Genomic DNA, 19522 nt, shown 5'->3' on the forward strand with positions numbered 1-19522 from the left:
GGGAGGGGCACTCTTATGAGGTGTGGCTTTGTTGGACTGGGTGTGGCCTTGTTGGAGGAAGTGTGTCACTTTGAGGGTAGGCTTTGAGGTTTCTTTTGCTCAAGCTCTTCTCAGTACGACTCTCAGACCATTTCATGATGCCTGCAAGATGCAGGACTCTCAACTCTTCCCCAGCACCATGTCTGTCTGCATGCCACCATGTCCCACCATGATGATAATGGACTGAACCTCTGACCTGTGAGCCAGCCACCCCAATAAATGTTTTACTTTATAATAGTTGCCATGGTCATGGTGTTCCTGTTCTTTTACTCCGGAAGCCATAGCAAGTGAAGAATCTGTAAATATTCAGCAAGTAGTACCCCCCTCACCCACTTAGGCAGCCCAGGGCACAGGCTGCTCGTAGGTACACACAAGTCTACAAAGGCAAAAGGCACATGTCTCTGACCTCAAAGCCATATTTATACAAAACATAAACAAAAGCGAAATGGTAGCAGAGGAGTTTCCACCCCGTAGAAAATGCACACAAGTCAGTTCAGACTCTGGTGAGGGCATGCTCCCAGCTGGAATCTTTCATGGCAGTAAAACTGGATAAGGAAAGGCTTACGTAAGAGGCAAGCAGGGAAAACTGCACGTGGGTCCCGGTAGCTGTCTTTCCTTATGTTCAGAATGCTCTCTCATGCAGTTCAACATCCTTGAAGCTGCAGTGAGGTTGTTCCCATCGTATTGATTCCTGTCACTTTCTGTGTCACCTTGGCAACAGTGCATCCCCCTCAGCTGGAACAGCTGTTCTGTTTGCAGCCTGGAGAGAAAAGAACAAGCTTTAGACATTCTCTACTGTATTGTTACACTATGTTCGAGCACACACCGGTTTTCCTCACACACCAGCGGGGCACCCTCTAACTTAATTCTGTTCCCATCCTATAACTGGTGGTAGCATTGGGTCCACAGGTTGGCGTCTAGGTCCCCAAGACCACCATGTTGCTTTGCCTATGCTTGTGACTAGCTGGCAATAGATCAATGTTTCCCATGGGCACCAATCGCCTGGCTAAGGGTTCTATTGCTCTACCTGGTTAGAAGTAAAGAAGGCAAGGTTTTAAATGCTGGTCTCAGTGGTTTTCTGTTTTCTCCGAATTTAGTAGCAGTGAGTGGTCACAGTAGGTGGACAGATAGCAGCAGTAGCAGCAGCAAGTGGTGCCCCCTGGTGTTACTTTATAGTACATGCACAGTCCTTCATACTGGGATTCTGCCCCAGAAAGAGGCTAAGAGGCTAGGGTCACAGAAACCCTCCATCCTAAGAACTTGGCAGCTCTCTGGAACACTTATGTCAGCCAAGACCTGCAGGGTCTCCTGTGTGAATCTTTGGCCTGCTCTGTTGTCAGAGACTGGCTTTGATAAAAATATCTGTTGTCTGAGGTTTCTTGTCCTGCCCAGTCCTGTAGTCATTCAGTCCCAAAGAAATCAAACAGAGATCTACATTAGTTATAAACTGATTGGCCTGGTAGCTTAGTCTTCTTATTAACTCTTATAACCTATATTAGCCCATTATTCCTGTCTGTTAGCCACGTGGCTTGGTATTTTATTCGGCGGGTTAGTCACATCTTGCTTCTTCTGTGGTTGGGACAGGACTACAGATTCCTCTTCCCAGAATTCTCCTGTTCTCCTTGATCTGCCTCTACTTCCTGTCTGGTTGTCCTGCCTATACTTCCTGCCCAGCTACTGGCAAATCAACATTTAATTAAAATATAATTGACAGGGTACAAACCATTGTCCCACAGCAGGACAGGTGTGTGACAGAGAAACGGGAGAGAAGGTGAAGTGGGGTGAGACAGAATTGAAGATGCCATGGTAGTGAGGAACAAGCTGATATGGGTGGCCAAGGTTGTCAGCTGATGTCCAGCCCAAGCTGCAGGTGAGAACCATGTCTGGGTCTGTGGTACTGTCACAGCTAGGGTCTGAGATGGTGTCCATGCCTTGTGTTATCACTGGGAGCCATGGGAGAGCTAGCCCCAGTGGCCTGGGCACAGGAGAACTGGTCTAGTCCCTCACCAGTGTCCTCAGCAGGAGAGCTTCTCCCTCTCCCAGGACAATTGGCCCCAATGGTGTGAACACAGGAGAGCCCCAGCTTTTGACAGCCCTGGGAGAACTGCTGCCACCTGGCTGACCACTCCAATGGGACGGCTGAACCTACTCCTTATCATGCGCTCAGGAGAACTGGTTCCAATGATGTGGATGCAGGAAAACTGGCCTTGACCCTTGCCTGAAGAAAGCGTTCCCTGTGGAAGTCTGGACTACCACCCAGGCCCACATCCAGGGCTTTGAGTTGGTCCACTCCAACATCTACCCCATTTATGACCCACTGGAGCATACAAAGAGACTTGTCCTGTGGTTCTGTGGAACAGCTGCAGAAGCTCCATGGCTTGGAGCAATAGCAGGATAGCCAAGAAGTTTTGGTGAAGGTTCAGAATTGATGGTGTGCCAGAAGCCAGAGGTCTGGAACCACACCAACAACTCACTGCAAAGGAGCATTTGCAAGCAAAGCTGTTTGAGCGACAGTTTATACTGTGTGTGTGACACATTGCAGCTCCCAAGGCCACTAAGACAAAGAACATGTAATGAGTCCATCTACTTTGTAAGCAGATTGGTGACTTCTCTGATTGCCATCAGAGATACTCTATGCAGTAACTGATGGAGACAGAGGCAGAGATCCATAGACAAGCGCTGTGCTGAGCTCCGAGAGTCTTGTGGAAGGGAGGAGGAAATTGTACCAGCCAGGGAGGCCATGGTGGGGGAACCCACAGAGACAGCTGACCCAAGCTTGTGGATGCTGGACCAACTGTCAGGGAGCCTGCATGGGACGGACCTAGGCCCTCTGCACGTGTGTGATAATCATGAAGCTCTTAGTAAGGCTTCTAACAGCGAGAGCAGGACCTCTCCCTGGTGCTCAGCAGGCTTTTGGTAACCTGTTCCTCACGCTGGATCACCTGGCTTGCTTCTACTTAAGGGGGGGATTCAGCTTGATGTGCCATGCTTTGTGCAAGGCCATGGAGGCCTGTCCCTTTCTGAATGGAGATGGAGGAGTGGATGGGGAGGGGGGCAGACGAGGAAGGGGAGAGGAGGGGAGGAGAGGAGGGAGGGGAGACTGGTTGGTAGGTAAAATAAAAAATGTTATTTAAATAAAAAAGGATATATGGTGGAGAGACGGGGAAGAGGCGAGCAAAATGTTTTCTTTTTCTTTTCTTTTCTTTCTTGGGGGAGGCTACAAGAGTGGAGGCAGATACGGAAGGACTGGGAAAAAAAGTGGGATTGGGGTGCATGATGTGAAATGCTCAAAGCATCAATTAAAAAATGTTTAAAAAAAAAGAGACAGAGAAGGATCCTCACCATATAATGTGTAGCCCGTGTGCCTATGAATTTGAAGTTTGTGAAAACTGTGGAAAGAAGACATTGATATTCTGTTTAATAATGAACCTGAGAAAACAGAAAACATTGAAAACAAAGGGCCAACCGTTAGCTGAAATTCCAATTGTTAGTATTTTCCCATGTTTCTTTATGTCTCTGTATGTATAGATTTCAAAAACAGCATTATTATACTCAACAAAAGTTATTTCAGTGTGTCAATCTGCTATTGATAATTCATTTATATTTATTTAATTATTAATTCATTTGATTCCCATTTTACTGTGTGGATTTTGATAGGAGATGCCACTAGGGACATTGTTCATATACAAATACTATTTTAAATACATACTTAAATATTTCAGTGTGTAATGTCAATTTATTTATAATATTTTAGTGCAGATTAAGTAAAGACATTTTGATGACATCAAAGCATGTTGGCTAACAATAAATACACACATATTTATGTTAAACCCAAAGATGTGAGGAGTAAGACCACTTAGCCAAATAATTATGCCCAAATTAATTAAAGCATGTATTTTTATTCACGTAGAAGGGCTGCCTCCCCCTAAGGCAGGGTTAGAGAGGTCAGTGTTGATGTAAGGAAGACAAAGTTTTTATAGCTCAGGGGTAGGGGGTTTCCAAATGGGGCATATGTGGGCAAAATAGGTGGGTTAGAGGAGCAGAACAGAAGCATGAAAAGTTAGTCCCTCCCGACACAAAGACATGGGTGCAAGGAAGGCATAGCAAGGTTGTCATAACAACAGGTAGTCATAACAAAGTACACATAAAACCTTTTGAAATAGGCAGGATTGCAAGATGGTTCTACACAGCATTTTGAAACAAAGCCATGGTTGCTGTTTTCCTGAACAGGCAGTATAGAAGTATTTGTAGTTGAGGTTACAGGTGGGACATAGTCCAATTCTTGAGAAACAGAGGTTTAATCATAAACAGGAATGGACCTAGTTTGCCTTTACTATAAGACGCTTTCAAGCCCAAAGCAGAGGCGGGATGTCAATGAATACTCAAAATCTTACCAAGGCATTAAAGAAAATGGAGACAGACTTTTCCTGTAATTGTGCATGGCTTCTCTTTCATATAAACTAATTTCAATATAAACATTTATTTTCTTTACTTTTGTTTAAACATTTACTTATTTAGTTTTTGTGATTAAAGAACCAGTTAAAATTTATGAAGACCGGGGAGACAGCTCAGTGCTTAGTGAGTAAAGTGTTTACCAGTCAAACATGAGGACCTGAGTTCAATTCCCAGCTCTGAGGTAAAAAGCAAGGTGCATGATGCTTGAGCCTATGCTGGGGGAGATGACTTGTAATACTAATGTCCTAATGCTGGCGAATTGGAGACAGACGGATCCCTGAAGCTCATTGGCCAGATGACCTAACCGAATCTCCCAGCCCTAGGTTTCAGTGAGACTTCCTTGCTCAATATTAAGCTGAATGGTATCTGAGAAATGACACCCACATTGACCTCTGGCCTCTACACACCCCTATAATCATGTTCGTTGTACCTGCACACACACAAATATGCACACACCAAAAAAGAATAAAAAAATTATTGTTTAAAATACTGTAGAAAAGTATAAACTGTAATAAAATAAGAAAGAAACCACTTGTAGCAATAAGTCACTCCATCTGTTAGTGTCTCTAATCCTAGTTTATTTAGGGTTGGAGAGGTCATCCTTCTGTGTGGGTCTCTTCCAAGGACTAGAATACTTCTCTTCATGCCCATCCCTAGTGTCATGGTTCCTCCTCCCCATCCAACCATCCACTCCAGACCAGGGCTCCTGAAGCTTGCTTCTGACAGACAGTTCCAACTCTGACAGCCTTCTGCAACAGTATGGAGCTCCACTCCTTCTCCCTCAAACCCCTTAGATGTGGGGCTCCTCATGGCTGCAGATCTGGACCCTATAACTCCACTAATGCAGCTGACCACACTTGTGCCATAGACTTCTGGCTCTTGTGAACTCCCATCGTGGGGAATCTGAAAGGAGTATGGCCAGAAAACTGGCCCTCAGGACAGTCAAGTAACCAGGTAACCAGTGCCAAAAAAAAAAAAAAAAAAAAGAGAGAGAACATGGTTACAGTCACAGTGCAGATATAGAAGGTTTGGGGGACAGCTCAGCCATTTAAGTGCCTGGCACACAAATATGAGGATCTGAGCTCGAATCTCCAGCACCCACGGAAAAGCCAGGTGTTACATGCAGGTCTGTAACCCCATGGCTGGGGGTGTGGTGGCAGCGGGCAATGGGGTGATCCATGGGGCTCATTGACTAATGTCCAGGGTTCAGTGAGAGACCATGTTCTGAAACAATAACAAGGCGGAGTCCTCGAGGAAGACACTTAGCCTTTGACCTCCACGGGCAGGCATATGCAACTCACTCACGCGTGCACCCATCCATCCACACGAAGACATGTACACCGCACACTTAAGGGAGGTGTGTGTAGCTAAGTTAGGCACTAGGTAGAAAGAAGATTCAACCGTGCAGCTCATCTAGAAGTGGAGGGTCGTCCTGGCTGTCAAATCTTGTCAGGGAGTGCCTCTAGACCCTGTTGACTGATTAAAGAGAAGTTTCAATTGGTTGGGACTTACCAAAGCACTGCAGACCAAAAGGCTGGAACACCTTGGATACTGGGGCTTTTCATATGTAGGACAGAGGGAGCCTGCTGGCTCAAGGAAAGGCGTGGCCCTTGTCAATCACCAGGTCCTCTTTTTCCCTGGTCCTTAGCCCAAACCTAACTGATTCCTCTGCAGCTGCCCTTTCTGCCTGTGCTCACTGCGGCTAGCACCCTGTTAACATCAGCCTTTCACAAACACTAGCAGTGCACTCCCCACTCCTGGCTCCACTGGGGAGGGCGACAAGATCACCTAAACCATAGAGGACTTTGCTCCACCCTTTATCTCCTAGACCTGGACACTGGGCCCAGCCTGCGGACTCTTGTCCTCAGCTCTGCGGAAGGGGCTCCCCACATCGATTCTACTTGTCATCAAGGCTGCAACAGGGGACAGCACCAGCAGACCACACAGTAAGTGCGTGGAAGGGAAACGCCTCTTTCATTCTTGGTCATAATGTAATGTAATCAGCTCCAAGAAGGGTATATAAGGAAGATTCTGGAATAGCCCACTTTGCCTCCCGGCACTGGTTTGCCCCTTCTTCCAAGCCTCAGAATCCTGAATCTTGAGTAAGAATGCTGGAGAGGCTGCCTGTGACATTGGAGACAGCAGGAGTCAACCCACCCTGGACCTCCGGGATGCAGGGGGGCGGGGCACCCACACCTGTAGTCTCTTGGGATGTGGGACCCCCAGGCTGGGGGCAACAGGGCTTTAGGGACGCAAAACCCACAGCATTATGGGAGCGGCTGAGTGGGCAGAGGGAGAGAGCTAGAGAGAACAAGAACAAAGCCAGCAAGCCGAGCCGTTCTGGGTGGTGGCGGCGCAGTGGCGGCTGAGTCCTCTCGCACTCCTCCGCGAGTCGGCAGCGTCCTCCCTTCCCCGCCCTCCGGAGCGCGGAGAAGCCGGGGCTGCTGCTGCGCGCGGGTGCCCGGAGGCCCGCCCCCCACGGCGGCGCGGAGCCTGGAGCTGGCCGTGGTGCTGACGCTAGGCTTGGGCGCGCACTCGCTGTCTGGCTCGGGCGCGGCCGCGCCCTGCGACACTCCCCAGCCTCAGCGGTAAGTGGCCGGGGCCCCAAGAGACTGCGTCGGTCCCAGCCTCGCCCGTCCTCATTGGGAACTGGGGGGACCGGGGAATGTTTGAGCGCTTTCTGCGATGGACGGCTGAGTGAAGGGGCCACGATGGGCACTCCCTCCACTCCACGGCGCTCAGCGAGGATTCTCGGGGCCTGGGGGCTGAGCGTGGTGACTGGTTTAGGTAATGGGGGAAACCCTGTCACTGCGGACGAGGGGTCTGGGGAAGGAGTAAGATGATAGTGGTTCATCTGTCCACTTACCAGGGGCTCCCTCAGAGGAGGTGGGCCAGGACCTCCACCCAAAGGGCCCATTGTCTCCCTAGTGTGGGAGTGGGTGGTTCTCACCGCAGATTCTATTTCTGCTTTATTACCCACCCCACCCCCATCCCAGAACACTAGAGCTTTTTCATCTCACTTGGGCCTTCACCAAGCCAGCAACAAGGCATACAGCCACGGAAGCAAACTACTGCCCCCTAGCCTCCACTACCCAGTCCCAAACCCAGTGAAGTCACTAGGCAAGGTACCTCACCTAGGCCTGCTCTTCCTTAAACACCTCTTTATAGTTCACTGCCTGCTGTGACTTGGGGGGGGGGGGGATGGGATGGAGGCGGGGACAGACACGGGAGAGGCATTTCAAATACCAAAAGTACTGGCCATGTAGTCCGTGGAGGGTTTGTTTTTAATTTTGCTCTACAATATTTTCACAACACACACACACACACACACACACACACACGGAAAGAAAGGCACAGGATTACCTTCCAAGGGGAAAAGAAAATCCTAGATAGCTGATCTAAAATTAGATCTAGAGGGGTCACTTCATTTTGTAATAAATTCTTGTCCTGGTGTGCTGAAAACCAGCAGCAGACATTAGCATCTCTGTAGCCGCCTTTCTGCTGGCCTCTGGGGCAGTTGGTTTCTAATCCATCCTTCCCTTGGTCTCCACTCCTGGTTTTCCATTTTCACCTGTAGCTCCTTCCTGGGACCCAGGTCAGATATGGTCTCCTGACTAGTCTCCTGGCTTGGTCCCATTGCTTGCTGTCCTGATCACTACATCCACTTCTAGACATTTAGATGTCTCTTTCCCTTGTCCTTGGGGCCTTTTGCAGGGTGTGTTCACTGGCTGGGATATGCATCCTGTATATTTTTGACTGAATGCCTTCTGCTGTCTTTTAGGTTTTATTTAAACAGCACATCCATGGAGCAGAACTGATTAAATAAACACACTGCATGGTTTCTGATCTCATGGAGTTTGAAGGCTCATCTTAGCTTTAGTGTGGTTGGGGCCTGTCTTAGAAAATTATCAGGATAAATTGCATTTGTAGAATTAAAATGTCCAGATTGGCATCTTAATTAGGAAACGGAAATGTGTGATAGTTCATCAAATGAAACGTATGGTCAAGGTGTTTCAAATATTTAAAACGCTTCATTTAAATAAGCAGTATCATGTGAGTTGAAGCTCTGAGCCTTAAAGACTGTTCCCGGAGATTGGGGAGAAAACTCGGTCAGGAAAGAACTTGCTATGGGGGCCTCCAGGATAAGTCAGTGGCTAAAAGCACTTGTTGCCGAGCCTGGTGACCCAAGTTAGATTCCTGTGACCTAGACAGCAGAAGGAGAGAACAGATACTGCAGGTTGCCCTCTGACCTCTGCACACACATCATGATGCTTTGGAGCACATGCATACACTGGCACAAATGAGTAATATAACTTTTGTTCAAATTTCCATGCAAGCGCAGAGACCAGAGTTCAATCCCCAAGAATCATATAAAACGTCAGTCATGGCAGCATGCCCTTCAAATTCCAGCACTTAGGGAGACAGATAGATCTTGGGGCTCACTGTCAAGGGTCAGCCTCGTTTGCTTGGCAGGCCCTGGGTCCCAGTGGGAGACTGTTTCAAAAGCAAAGAGGACGGTCCCTGAGGAGTGGCACCGGAGGTTGACCTCAGATCCCCATGCCCACAAGATATCACTTCCCAAGCCAAACACACACACACACACACAGGTGCACACACATGTGCAAATGTGCAATAGTGCATACAACTGTCTGCTACAGTTGAAGTGCTGGGCTTTAGCAAACTTTAAACCTTGTTCTAGAGCAATGCCAAGCACTAGAATAAAAAGATCAGTGGTGGCTGAGCTCTGCAGATCACGAAGGAGAAGATCCTTGGGAAGAGAGATGGAGAGACAGCATGTGTGAAGGAAGGGCATGTCATGAATTCCTACTGACAGGCTGTTAGCCACAGGGTTACAAAAACCAAGTGTGCATTTTCCGACTGAGAACCTACGTGCATTTAGCCTTCGCCCCCAGGCAGTGCTGGCATAGCATCTGGCCGTCTGAATAAACCCCACTCCGCTATGAAAGCTGTGGTGGAAGGCGACTGCCCAGCCCGCCTCCCACCAGGCAGCTCGCCTTCCACCCACGTTTCCAAAGAGACAGGCTGGATTAAACATTTTAATGGGAAAAGTGGCCAAAGCAACAGGTCACACTGCCCAGTACTGATGCCTCCGGTGCACTGTTACCAACTATACCACTTCTTTTTACCATATGCAGAGTGCGATTACATTCAGAGCAGCCTTGGAGTTCAGTCTTTGTATTATCATACTGGGAGGACCACACTGTAAGTTCAGAATGGAATGAACTGTCCACCTTTTCCTGATCTGAGCTCAGTTGGTCGCTCTGAGAGCTGGAAAGCGGTAGTTTGACTGAAAGAGATCTCTGTCCCAACGGTTTAATTCTTTTAGGTGTGAAGTTTTACAAACAGTGAAGCAGTCTTGATGATGGCCAGATGGAGCTATTTTTCAGGGCACAGTAACTCAAATAGGCCCCCCAAACACTGAACGGCACGAGTGAGCTGATAGGTCATTACAAATATCTCCATTAAGATGACACTGCTTTCAATTAGAATCTTTCTAAATTTGGACGAGTTGCCTTTGCAGCCGGCAGCTTTCACCTTCGTCTTATTTTCCAAAATTCCTCATGAGAACACATTTATTACTCTATTTTAAGGTTTCTCACAAAAGATAGTTTCAGTGGGATGTGGTAGTGTACAACCTGTAATCCCAGAACTCCAGAGACTGAGGCAGGAGCATGACAAATTCAAGGCCAGCCCAGGATACTGAGTGATGAGGGATGAAGTAGAGGGAGGTAGAGATCTTGAACCATTGGTTCACAGGTCCAAGTCCCAGCCTTACCACCAATGGGTCAATTAGTTGGTTTTTCTGAAGCTGAATTTTTTTTTTTAAAAAAAAAGATTTTTTTGTTTTTAATGTGTGTATGTATGAGCATGTGCATGTGAGCGCAGGCACCGGAAGAGGCCAGAAGAGGAAATCTTACACAACCACCCCCCCCCCGACCCAGAGCTAGGAGTGATAGGCAATTGTGAATGCTCTAGTGTGGATGCTGGGAACCAAACCTCCGAGGGAGCAGCAAGTGCTCTTAAGCTCTAGGCTGTTTCCCCAGCCCCTGAATTTATACTCTGTAAAGTGAGGACTACAGTAATTTGTCCCGTACCAGCTTATTGGTCAAGTTTTCTGCTCGGTTAAGAGGGTGTACAATGCACAAGTACCAGGCCCTGCATAACATGTGTGCCAGAGTCCAACAGACCCGTAAAGGAATGTCTGGGGTGGGATGTTTGGAGCAGAAATCCGCAGGTTCTGGGTAGGAGAAGGTTGGGTACTTGCCATCTCCCAGCAAGCTGAACAGCCACCATGGTGCCTGAGGCACTGGGCCATGCCATCTCCCAGTAGACTGAAAAGCCAACATGGTGCCTGAGGCACTGGGCCCATCCATCTCCCAGTAGGCTGAAAAGCCAGCATGGCACCCGAGGCACGGTGCCAAGAGCTGGTGTTCTGTGCCTAGAGGAGCCAAGTAGGGGGAGGGCCAAGCCTAGACTGTGTGGCTCTTTTGCCCCTGCAGACTACTTTTCGTCTTGTTCCCCAGCCAAAAGTCCCAGATGTCACCTGGAAGGGAGGAAGTGCTACCCACAGGTGTGAGCAGGTGGCAGGAGCTCAGCCAGCTCACCGCCTGTGCGTCCCTATGATGCCAGCTTTAGCATCCAAGCGGAGGCAGGCCCTCTGCCTGCAGGGGCACTTCAGGGACTCTGGCCAGCCTTGACTGTCAGCTGATGGCTGTCATGCAGCCATCTGGAGGCAACCAGCATGCTTCTTTGGGGGCGGTTTCCAGAGCTGAATATCCGCAGACCTTGAACCTGCTGCAGCCCCCATCACAGGCTAGGACTGGGGTGAACTAACACAAGGGACGATCCCAGAGAAATCCCAGAGGGGGAAGGGATTCGGCTTTGGTATCACGACAGACTGACAGAGGCCGACCTTCAGGCTACTGCCAACGAAAGGAGATGGGACAGGCAGAGAGAGAGTTTCTGCGGGGGTTGGGGGAAGAGCTCAGAAGGTTCTCCAGCCCATGCTTTGACTTTGCCATTTCTTTCTGGGGTCCTCTGCACATTTACCCTAAGGGCAGCATGTTCTAAACCACCAGATTCTTCTCCCTTAAGACAGGTCTTGGATCTCCTGTGTAAACTGGGAGCATGGGGACCTGGGGAGAGGGTTGAAGGGGAGGGGAGAAGCAGGGAGGGGAGCAGAGAAAAATGCAGACCTCAATTGGGGCCATCATCCCCAATACTAACTCCCCGCTACCTTCCTCCACAGTGGCAAGAACACTGGCAACATGGAGCTGAGGAGGGGAAAGACCTTCATCAAATCTAGCGTGCAGATTTCCCATGAGAAACTCATAGACCCAGCGGCCTCTGCACCAGCCAAGGAGGACACAGGCCCTTGGTCACTCTCACTGGGAGGGCAACCAAGAACCCACGGTGAGAAGAGCTCCCAGACTTCTCCCTGCATTCAAGGGTATGGCCAGTGCCCCGACAAAGAAATACCGTCCGATCCTGAAGGGGGTCCCACTCCCGTCTGCGGAACCACCTTCAAGTTGGTGCGCAAGAGCAAGACTCACGACAGTGTACTAGGGGCCGCAAAGGCAGCTGACGTCACAGGACAGATGGTGGGGAGCGTGAGCTTCCCAGAGACCCCTGGGGGTCAGCGTATGATTGACTACCGCCACTTTGTGCCCCAGATGCCCTTCGTGCCGGCTGTGGCTAAGAGCATCCCAAGGAAAAGGATTTCCCTGAAGAGGTCCAAGAAGTGCTTTCGAAACCTATTTCACATCCGCAAAAGCAAGACTGAGAACTTGGCCTCACTATCATCCAAGGGGAAGAGCCTGTCATCCCCTGGGGTCCCACTGGGTGCTGGGGCAGAGCAAGGCAAATCGTTCCTCTCCATGGGTGAGGGGTTGGGGCTGGACAGCCTATGCCAGGATCTGTCTGACAGTGAGTTTCTGCCGGACACACCCTTTGACCTCTGCAGCGCCCTGTGTGAGGACGTGGCCTCACTCAAAAGCTTCGATTCGCTGACAGGTTGTGGGGAGATCTTTGCAGATGGAAGCTCGGTGCCGTCTGTGGAGATGAAAGAAGGTCCGGAGAGTCCAGCCCACTCACCACAGGCTCTGGATAGCAAGACTCCCCGGGGCCCCTCCCAGGATAGCATGGAACAGCTGGCATCCCCTGCCCAGAACGAAGCATCAGACTTCACCAAGTTCTGGGATAACGTGAATCGCTCCGTGAAGCAGCAGCAGCGTGCCCTGCTGAGCCCATGGCTGGTGAGTCCCCAGGGGACAGAAGCAGACCAGCTCAGGTTAGATACCTGTGGGTTAGCTGAATTGCCCTTGTTGCCTTGCAGGGGTCCCCCCAGTGGCTCCAAAGCCAGCTCCATAGACACAGGTACACCCAAAAGTGAACAGCCAGAATCTGTGTCCACAAGTGATGAAGGCTACTATGACTCCTTCTCGCCTGGCCTTGAGGAGGAGAAAAAGGAAGCTGCCAGCCCAGGGACACCTGCGGCCACTTTCCCCAGGGACAGCTACAGTGGGGATGCCCTCTATGAACTCTTCTATGACCCCAGCGAGGCCCCTGCTGGCCCCATCCTAGATGATGACCTGTGTGTGTCTGAGAGCCTTTCAGGGCCTGCCCTGGGGACTCCGCTGTCAATGTGTAGCTTCCACGTGGGAGCCGAGGAGAACCTGGCCCCAGCGCCAGGCCCTGACTTACTCAGTCAGGGGTTCCTGCAGAGTACCTGGAAGGGCAAGGAATGTCTGCTGAAGCTCTGTGACACAGAACTTGCCATCACCATGGGCATTGTCAACTGGCTGCGCCGGACCCCACCTGCGCCTGCCCCTGCCTCTGCCCCTGCTCCTGCCCCTGCCACTGCCCCTGCTCTTGTCCTTAGGGAGCCTGTTGCCCCACCTGACCCCCATGGAGTCCTCAGGGCACCAACAGAGAGCCTAGAAGGCAGGGAAAGCCAGGCCTTAGATACTTGCAAGGCCATGACATCCTTGGCACCCAGCAGACAGGTGCCCTGGGCACACCCAGGAACCAAAGACTTGCTTGTAAGAGAGCGTGAGGTCCAAAGGGAGCCTGCAAAGTCTATTGCTGTCCCATCTAAAGATGACTCTCTAGAGGAAGGAACACAAGACCTTTCTGAAGGCCAATCATCCTCTGTAGCTGCCATGGCAACAGGCGTTTCTGGGAAAAGCAAAGCTCCAAACCCTGTCATCCGTGCTAGCTCTCAGAAGGAACTTGGGACACCCGGGAACCTGAGGTGTGCTCAGGACCCCTTAAGACCAGGGCATGGGGGAAGTGCTCTTGACCCAGGGCCCATGCTTGTAGGTTGCATGGCCCATGTGGCAGCCTTGCAAATTTATCCAGACAGCCATTCTCCCAGAAAGGATAGGGGCTGCGGGCTCTTCTGGAATCCTCAGACTTGGGGTCCCAACACTGTGCAGAAGAAACCCACAAGTGGCCGTCCCGATGGAGCAGCTGTCTGTGGCTTCTCTTCCACATCCAGCTCACAAGACCAGAGATGTCATGACCTTTTCCTGGACCTGAGTCAGCTCAAGTTGGAACCCTCCAGGCTAGGAACCCAGGCCTGTGCCTCTGTGGACAGCCAGCCCCAACAACTCAGTCCCAGGGCTCCAGAGCAGGTACCACAGAGGGGTTCGGTGGGATCCTGAACCATTCTTGGCCCCTGCTGTCTAGTAAAGCCTCTGCAGCTGTCGCCCGGAAATTCTTTGGACAGCAAACAGTGGCCAGTCGCTTCTTCACACATGCTACAAAATGCTGCCATGGCCTTCTGGCCTGATACGGACTTCTTTGTGGATAACTGAAAGAGGGGGCTTGCAAGCCAGCTGTGGCTCAGGCTCACCTACAGGACAGGCTCATGTATCTGCAGAAGCTGCATCTGTACGACCTCATTCAGAAGAACCAAGGACCAGAGTCTTCATCCTTATTGTTCTGACATGAGGATTGTATTTGGGGTAGAGACAGTGGGGCTCAGGCACGTGGGGGAGGGGGAGGGGAAGGGGATGAGATGAAGGAATCCTTGCCTGAGCCCAGGGCTGGAAGTTGGAAGGCTGGAAGTTAGCTGCCCTACAAGTCACAGAGCAGTTAGACTGATGGCCAAAAAGCAGTTCATGTTGTAAATGAAGACTGGGGCAGCCAATCCATCTGTTTGAGGCATATGAAAAGGATGAAGGCTAATAGCTCAAGAGACTGAGAACCCCATCGGGTTGACTTCACAAGGACCCAGTGGCCTCATCCAAACCTACTCTTTACATTGGACAGAAGTCCACAGCACACTGCAATGTCACAATGCTTCTCTTTGGGAATAACGAGGACCATCCCTGTCTTGGCAACAGGCTGGAGCCAGCCAGCATGGCGTATGTGCACAGTTTTGTCAGGGCTGGCCAGACCCTACCTAGTCAGTACCAGCAAGTTCTGTTGTAGGTCATTCTGTGCAAGCAACGACTTCATTCAGCTTGTTCTCTGAGGCCTTGCGTGGGAAAATGCCCACTCCCCTTCCCACCTCTGCCATTCTGCCTTGGAGTTGCAAAGGCCTTGACTTCTGCCCCTTTCACACCATCAGTATCCCCATCTCTTCTCCAGGAAACCCGCTGAATGGAGCTGTGCTCACCGCCCTTAGCCCAAAGGCAACTCATGAATAGCACTAAAGCATTCAGAATCATGAAAGGACCTGGTGGCTGGTGTTCCCGGCAAGGGTCGGCATCTCTTCTGAACCAGCATGAGGGCAGGGGCAGAGGGCCCATCCTCACTGTCAAAGATTTGATTCTACCTCAGCCAAAATAATCCAGTGGCGGCCAAAGGGTGAGGATGGCAGATAGCTGCAGACTTTGTTTCCAGGACCATATGACAGACAGGTTGCTCGAGAGGTCATGCTTCATATGCAGCTTCTGTGGAGAGGGTCAGGAGTTCCAGGCAAGCACTGCGGTCTCATTGGCAGCATGTGCTCAGTGCCTGAATGCCCAAAGTGGTATTTAGACTAGAAAGGCTCTCATGGCCATTGGCATCAGCAGCTCTCTAAGGCTGCTATGGGTGAGATGAGGGCTGTGCACAATAGGTTAAAAAGTGGGCATCAAGGTTGTGGTTGCGTGAACCTGGACACACAGAGATGCTGGGCTGCTCACCTGGGAAGCCATGGCTATTCCTCCTATGGCCAGACTTCATCATGACATCACTGAGCCTGGCTGTGAATAGTGATAAATGGAAGGACATTCTGCATGATCCCAGCAGCAGTCTGAGGTAAATCTGACGCTCGTTTTCAGACCTAGGGACTGGGCACAGCTTGCCTGACCTTCCTTTGGACACACACATGTAGTGTGTGCAGATAGTGGGGTTCAGATCCCCTCCAAACCCTACTACAAAGCTCTGCTATGCAGTAAGTTCTGGAACATTCTGATGGTTTCCCTCAGCTGACACCCCCAGAGTCTTCACCCCTTTCTTCTTTCGGGCCACAGATACCTGAGCACCCTAGGGTGCCAACCACGTGTCTTTTGTAATCAAGCTGAGAGCTCAGTAAGGAGGCCACTCTACCCCAGTGACAGCCCTGGGGCTTCGTACTGTACCCGACAGAGAAAGTGCTCAGTAAATACTTTTTTTGAAAGAACGTAGTGTCAAGATATGTGTTGTTTTTCTGCTTTCTCGGTGACTCTGGGTCTCACCTTTAGAGAGAAACAGTACTGAGGTTTAACAGGAACCTGGGGCTGGTGCAGTGGCTCCGTGGGTAAAATGTCTGCCACACAAGTGTGGGGTCTGAGTCCAGATCCCCAACATTCACATAAAAGCCAGACGAAGCAGCATGGGCCTGTAATCCCAACACCGGGCAAAGGAACAGAGAGAGGTGACAGGTGCATCCCTGAAGCTCAGTGTCTGGGGACATGCATGCACACACACATGCACGTGCACACACACACATCAGGAGTCTGCTTGAGAACCATACCTCTTCTCAAAGCAGAGGACAGTGTTTGTGATGCAGAAACTTGAAATGATGGAGACAAACTATCCAGACTCAAGAGCACAACAAATTACAGAACGTGGTCCCAGACCTGGTGTGGTCTGCAGTGGTGTAGCAACAGAGCCATGGGAAACCAGGGCTGTGGTTCTGTCCCTGAGTAGGGCGTGTTTTATGACTCCAGAACCTCCTGAAGATTTCCTTCAGGGACTGTAGTGGATCCTGGATCAGGGAGAATGGAGTGGTGTGATGGGAATTCTCTCTGGACCATCTTTCTCCACACCCAAACCTCAGGATGACTTCTCTTGGGAACAATAAGTGCCACCATTGTCAGGCACCATGGGTCTTAGGGTGACCCAATGAGAAGGGACATTAGGGCCAGCTAAGGTGCTAACCAAGTTCTAGAAGTGGAAGAAATCTGTCTCCTCCTCCTATTCTGAACTTTCTGATCAATCTTGTTTCTCTTCTATGTATGACGATGTGTGTGGTGTGTGTGCATGTGTGTGTGCATGTGTGTGTGCCCATGTGTGCACATGTGGAAGTCAGGGACAGACATTGGTTGTCCTGTTCTATCATTCTCTGCTTACTCCTATTAGACAGGGTCTCTCACGGAACCTGGAGCTAGGCTGACAAGGGTCCTCCTGTCTCTGCTTGCCATGGCTCACACAGGTGCATGTGGTCACACCCAGATTTTTATGTGGGTGCTGGGGATTCAAACTCAGGTCTCCAAGTTTGTGCAGCCTCTCTCTGGCCATTTCTGTCCATCTCATTCAAGCATGGCTGTGGATTTTATGCAGCTTTGTGAGGGCAAGTGAGGACAGAGGCGTCAGATGGGGTGGGATGAGTTGGGCCTAGGGTACATGAGAGGGAGGAGTGAGTTGGTGCAGGGCCTGGAAGGGGTCTGAGAGATCTTCGCAAGAGAAGGCCTGAAGGCAGGATCGGCAGAGGGTGCCAGCAGGGAGTTCTTCTCACCTTCCTGCGTTCCTATTTTATTATTTTGTTTCATGTAATAGAGATAAATGCATGAGGGGCTAGAGAGGTGGCTCAACTATTAACAGCACATATGCTCTTACAGAGGACCTGGCTTCGGTTCCCCAGGGGGCACGTTGGGTGCCTCACAGTCACCTGTAACTCCAATGCTCCGAAGTCTGCCTTCTCAGGGTGCACATACCCACATACAGACACATGTACACACAATGAAAACTAAAAATAAAGTCTTAAAAAGGAAGAAATAAATACTCAGAATAAAAAGTTAGAAGTCACAGATGGGAAAACAGTAATAAGCAAATTGTTATCCTTCCTCCTTGTGGTGGTTTGAATAAGAATGGACCCTGTAGGCTCATATATTTGAGTGCTTAGTCACTAGGAAGTGGCACTATCTGGAAGGCTTAGAAGGATTAAGAGGTGTGGCCTTGTTGGAGGAAGTGTGTGGCCTGAAAGAAGAAATGGGTGAAGGATCTCAGGGTGGACTTTGATGTTCAAAAGCCCATGCCAAGCCCAGAGTCTCTCTCTCTCTCTCAGCAGATCAGGACGTAGGTCTCAGCTGCTTCTCCAGTTCTACGCATGCTGCCATGTTCCCTGCCATGATGATAAGACGCTAAATCCCTGAAACTGTGAGCCAGCCCACAGTTTAATGCTCTCTTTTGTAAGAGTTGCTTTGGTCTTGGTGTCTCCTCACAGCAATAATAACAGTGACTAGGACACACCTCTGGCGTGTGGAGTTCATAGAACGACTTTATGGAACTGGTCCTCTCCTCCTACCATACATATGGGTTTTAGGAATCAAACTCAGGCTGCCAGGCTTGTGTACTAAGCTCTCTTACCCTCTAAACCATTTTGTTAGTTCCAAAATGTGTCTTTAAATTATAACATATTTTAATTGTCTTAAAATAAGCAAAACACAGACCTCCCGAACCCTGCCTGGTTGTCTTGAGCTCCTACTGTTGACATCTGTGTTACCAGAGGTCATTGTCTGGACCAGCTGTAGCTCACGTTCTTGATGCCCACTTCAGAGAATTGAAAAAGTGCAGGCAGATGGCAAAGTAGAAAAGAATTTTATTTAAAAGCAAAGTACAAGGTAGTTACAGTCTAAGGGAACAGTAGACTCTAGTGAGATGGTTCAAGTGCACCAGGTTACGTTGAAGGCTGCTTTTTGTGGGTCCTAGATTGGTTGCTAGGGACAGGATATTGACAAATTGAAAATCAGGGCATGGTGACCCATGCATTTAATTTCAGCACTCAAGAGGCGGGCAGAGGCAGAGGAGGAGGGGCAGAGGGATGGAGGGGCAAAGGGACAGAAGGGAGGAAGTGACAGAGGGGTGGAGGGGTAGAGGCAGATCTTTGAGTTTGAGAACAGACTAGCCTGGTTTACAGACTGAGTTCCAGGACAGCCAGGGCTACAATAGAAAGATTCTGTCTTGGGGGATAAAAGGGATGAGGAGGAACATTTTAAGTTTTAGGGCAATCACCAACATTTTTAAAGGGGTCGTAGTGATATGATGAAATAGAAATGAGAATAGAATAATGTAAGGTACTTAAAGTAAAAAAAAAAAAGGTAAAAATATTTAAAGACCCACTACCTGCTGTCTGGAATAAACTCACTTAAATGTACTGACACTGTTAGGTTAAGAGTAAAGACAGAGGAAGACACACCTTACAAATACCAGATCAGTGACGTGGAAGGCCACCGTGCCCACTGCAATGGCTAACTTGTCGACTTGACAAGACTTGGAATGATCTAAGAGTCTCACTCTAGGATTACAGAAGGGAGACACTCTTCCATCACAGTGGGTGGCACCTTCTAGATGACCGTGCAGATACAGAGAAGGCCAGCCAACGGCAGTGTCATCTGTTTCCTTGCCTTTGCTTATTCCTGCTGTCACTGTGACTACCACCTTCCAACAACATGAGCTTCTTCAGCTTTTCAATGTGGACCAAAGACCAAAAGCTCTCTAGGAGCCTTCTGGGCCTTCGGTGACAGTCTGCAGCTGCTGAAGCCACCAGCTTTGTAGATGAGGTTCTCAGTCTTCCGAACATTCAGGCGGCCAT

At 49.8% G+C, this 19522-nt stretch overlaps 1 protein-coding gene across 2 annotated transcripts; it reads left to right on the top strand.

Moving 5' to 3' along the window:
• The first annotated feature begins 6395 nt into the window (after positions 1 to 6395).
• Positions 6396 to 16100, top strand: Amer3 (APC membrane recruitment protein 3). 2 transcript variants are annotated; one of them, XM_057751364.1, is made up of 2 exons: positions 6396 to 6440; positions 11765 to 16100. In XM_057751364.1, the coding sequence occupies exon 2, from the start codon at positions 11784 to 11786 to the stop codon at positions 14178 to 14180; it is 2397 nt and encodes a 798-aa protein (XP_057607347.1). In that variant the 5' UTR covers positions 6396 to 6440; positions 11765 to 11783; the 3' UTR covers positions 14181 to 16100. The 2 variants fall into 2 exon arrangements, with proteins under 2 accessions (XP_057607347.1, XP_057607346.1); XM_057751363.1 differs by lacking the exon at positions 6396 to 6440 and adding an exon at positions 6911 to 7082.
• The last annotated feature ends 3422 nt before the right edge of the window (positions 16101 to 19522 follow it).

Source organism: Chionomys nivalis, chromosome 19, assembly GCF_950005125.1.
Source record: "Chionomys nivalis chromosome 19, mChiNiv1.1, whole genome shotgun sequence".
Lineage (NCBI taxonomy): Eukaryota > Metazoa > Chordata > Mammalia > Rodentia > Cricetidae > Chionomys > Chionomys nivalis.

Bases quoted from the DNA above. Each gene is read 5' to 3' on its own strand.
- Amer3 (XM_057751364.1), top strand. From the start codon at position 11,784: ATGGAGCTGAGGAGGGGAAAGACCTTCATCAAATCTAGCGTGCAGATT.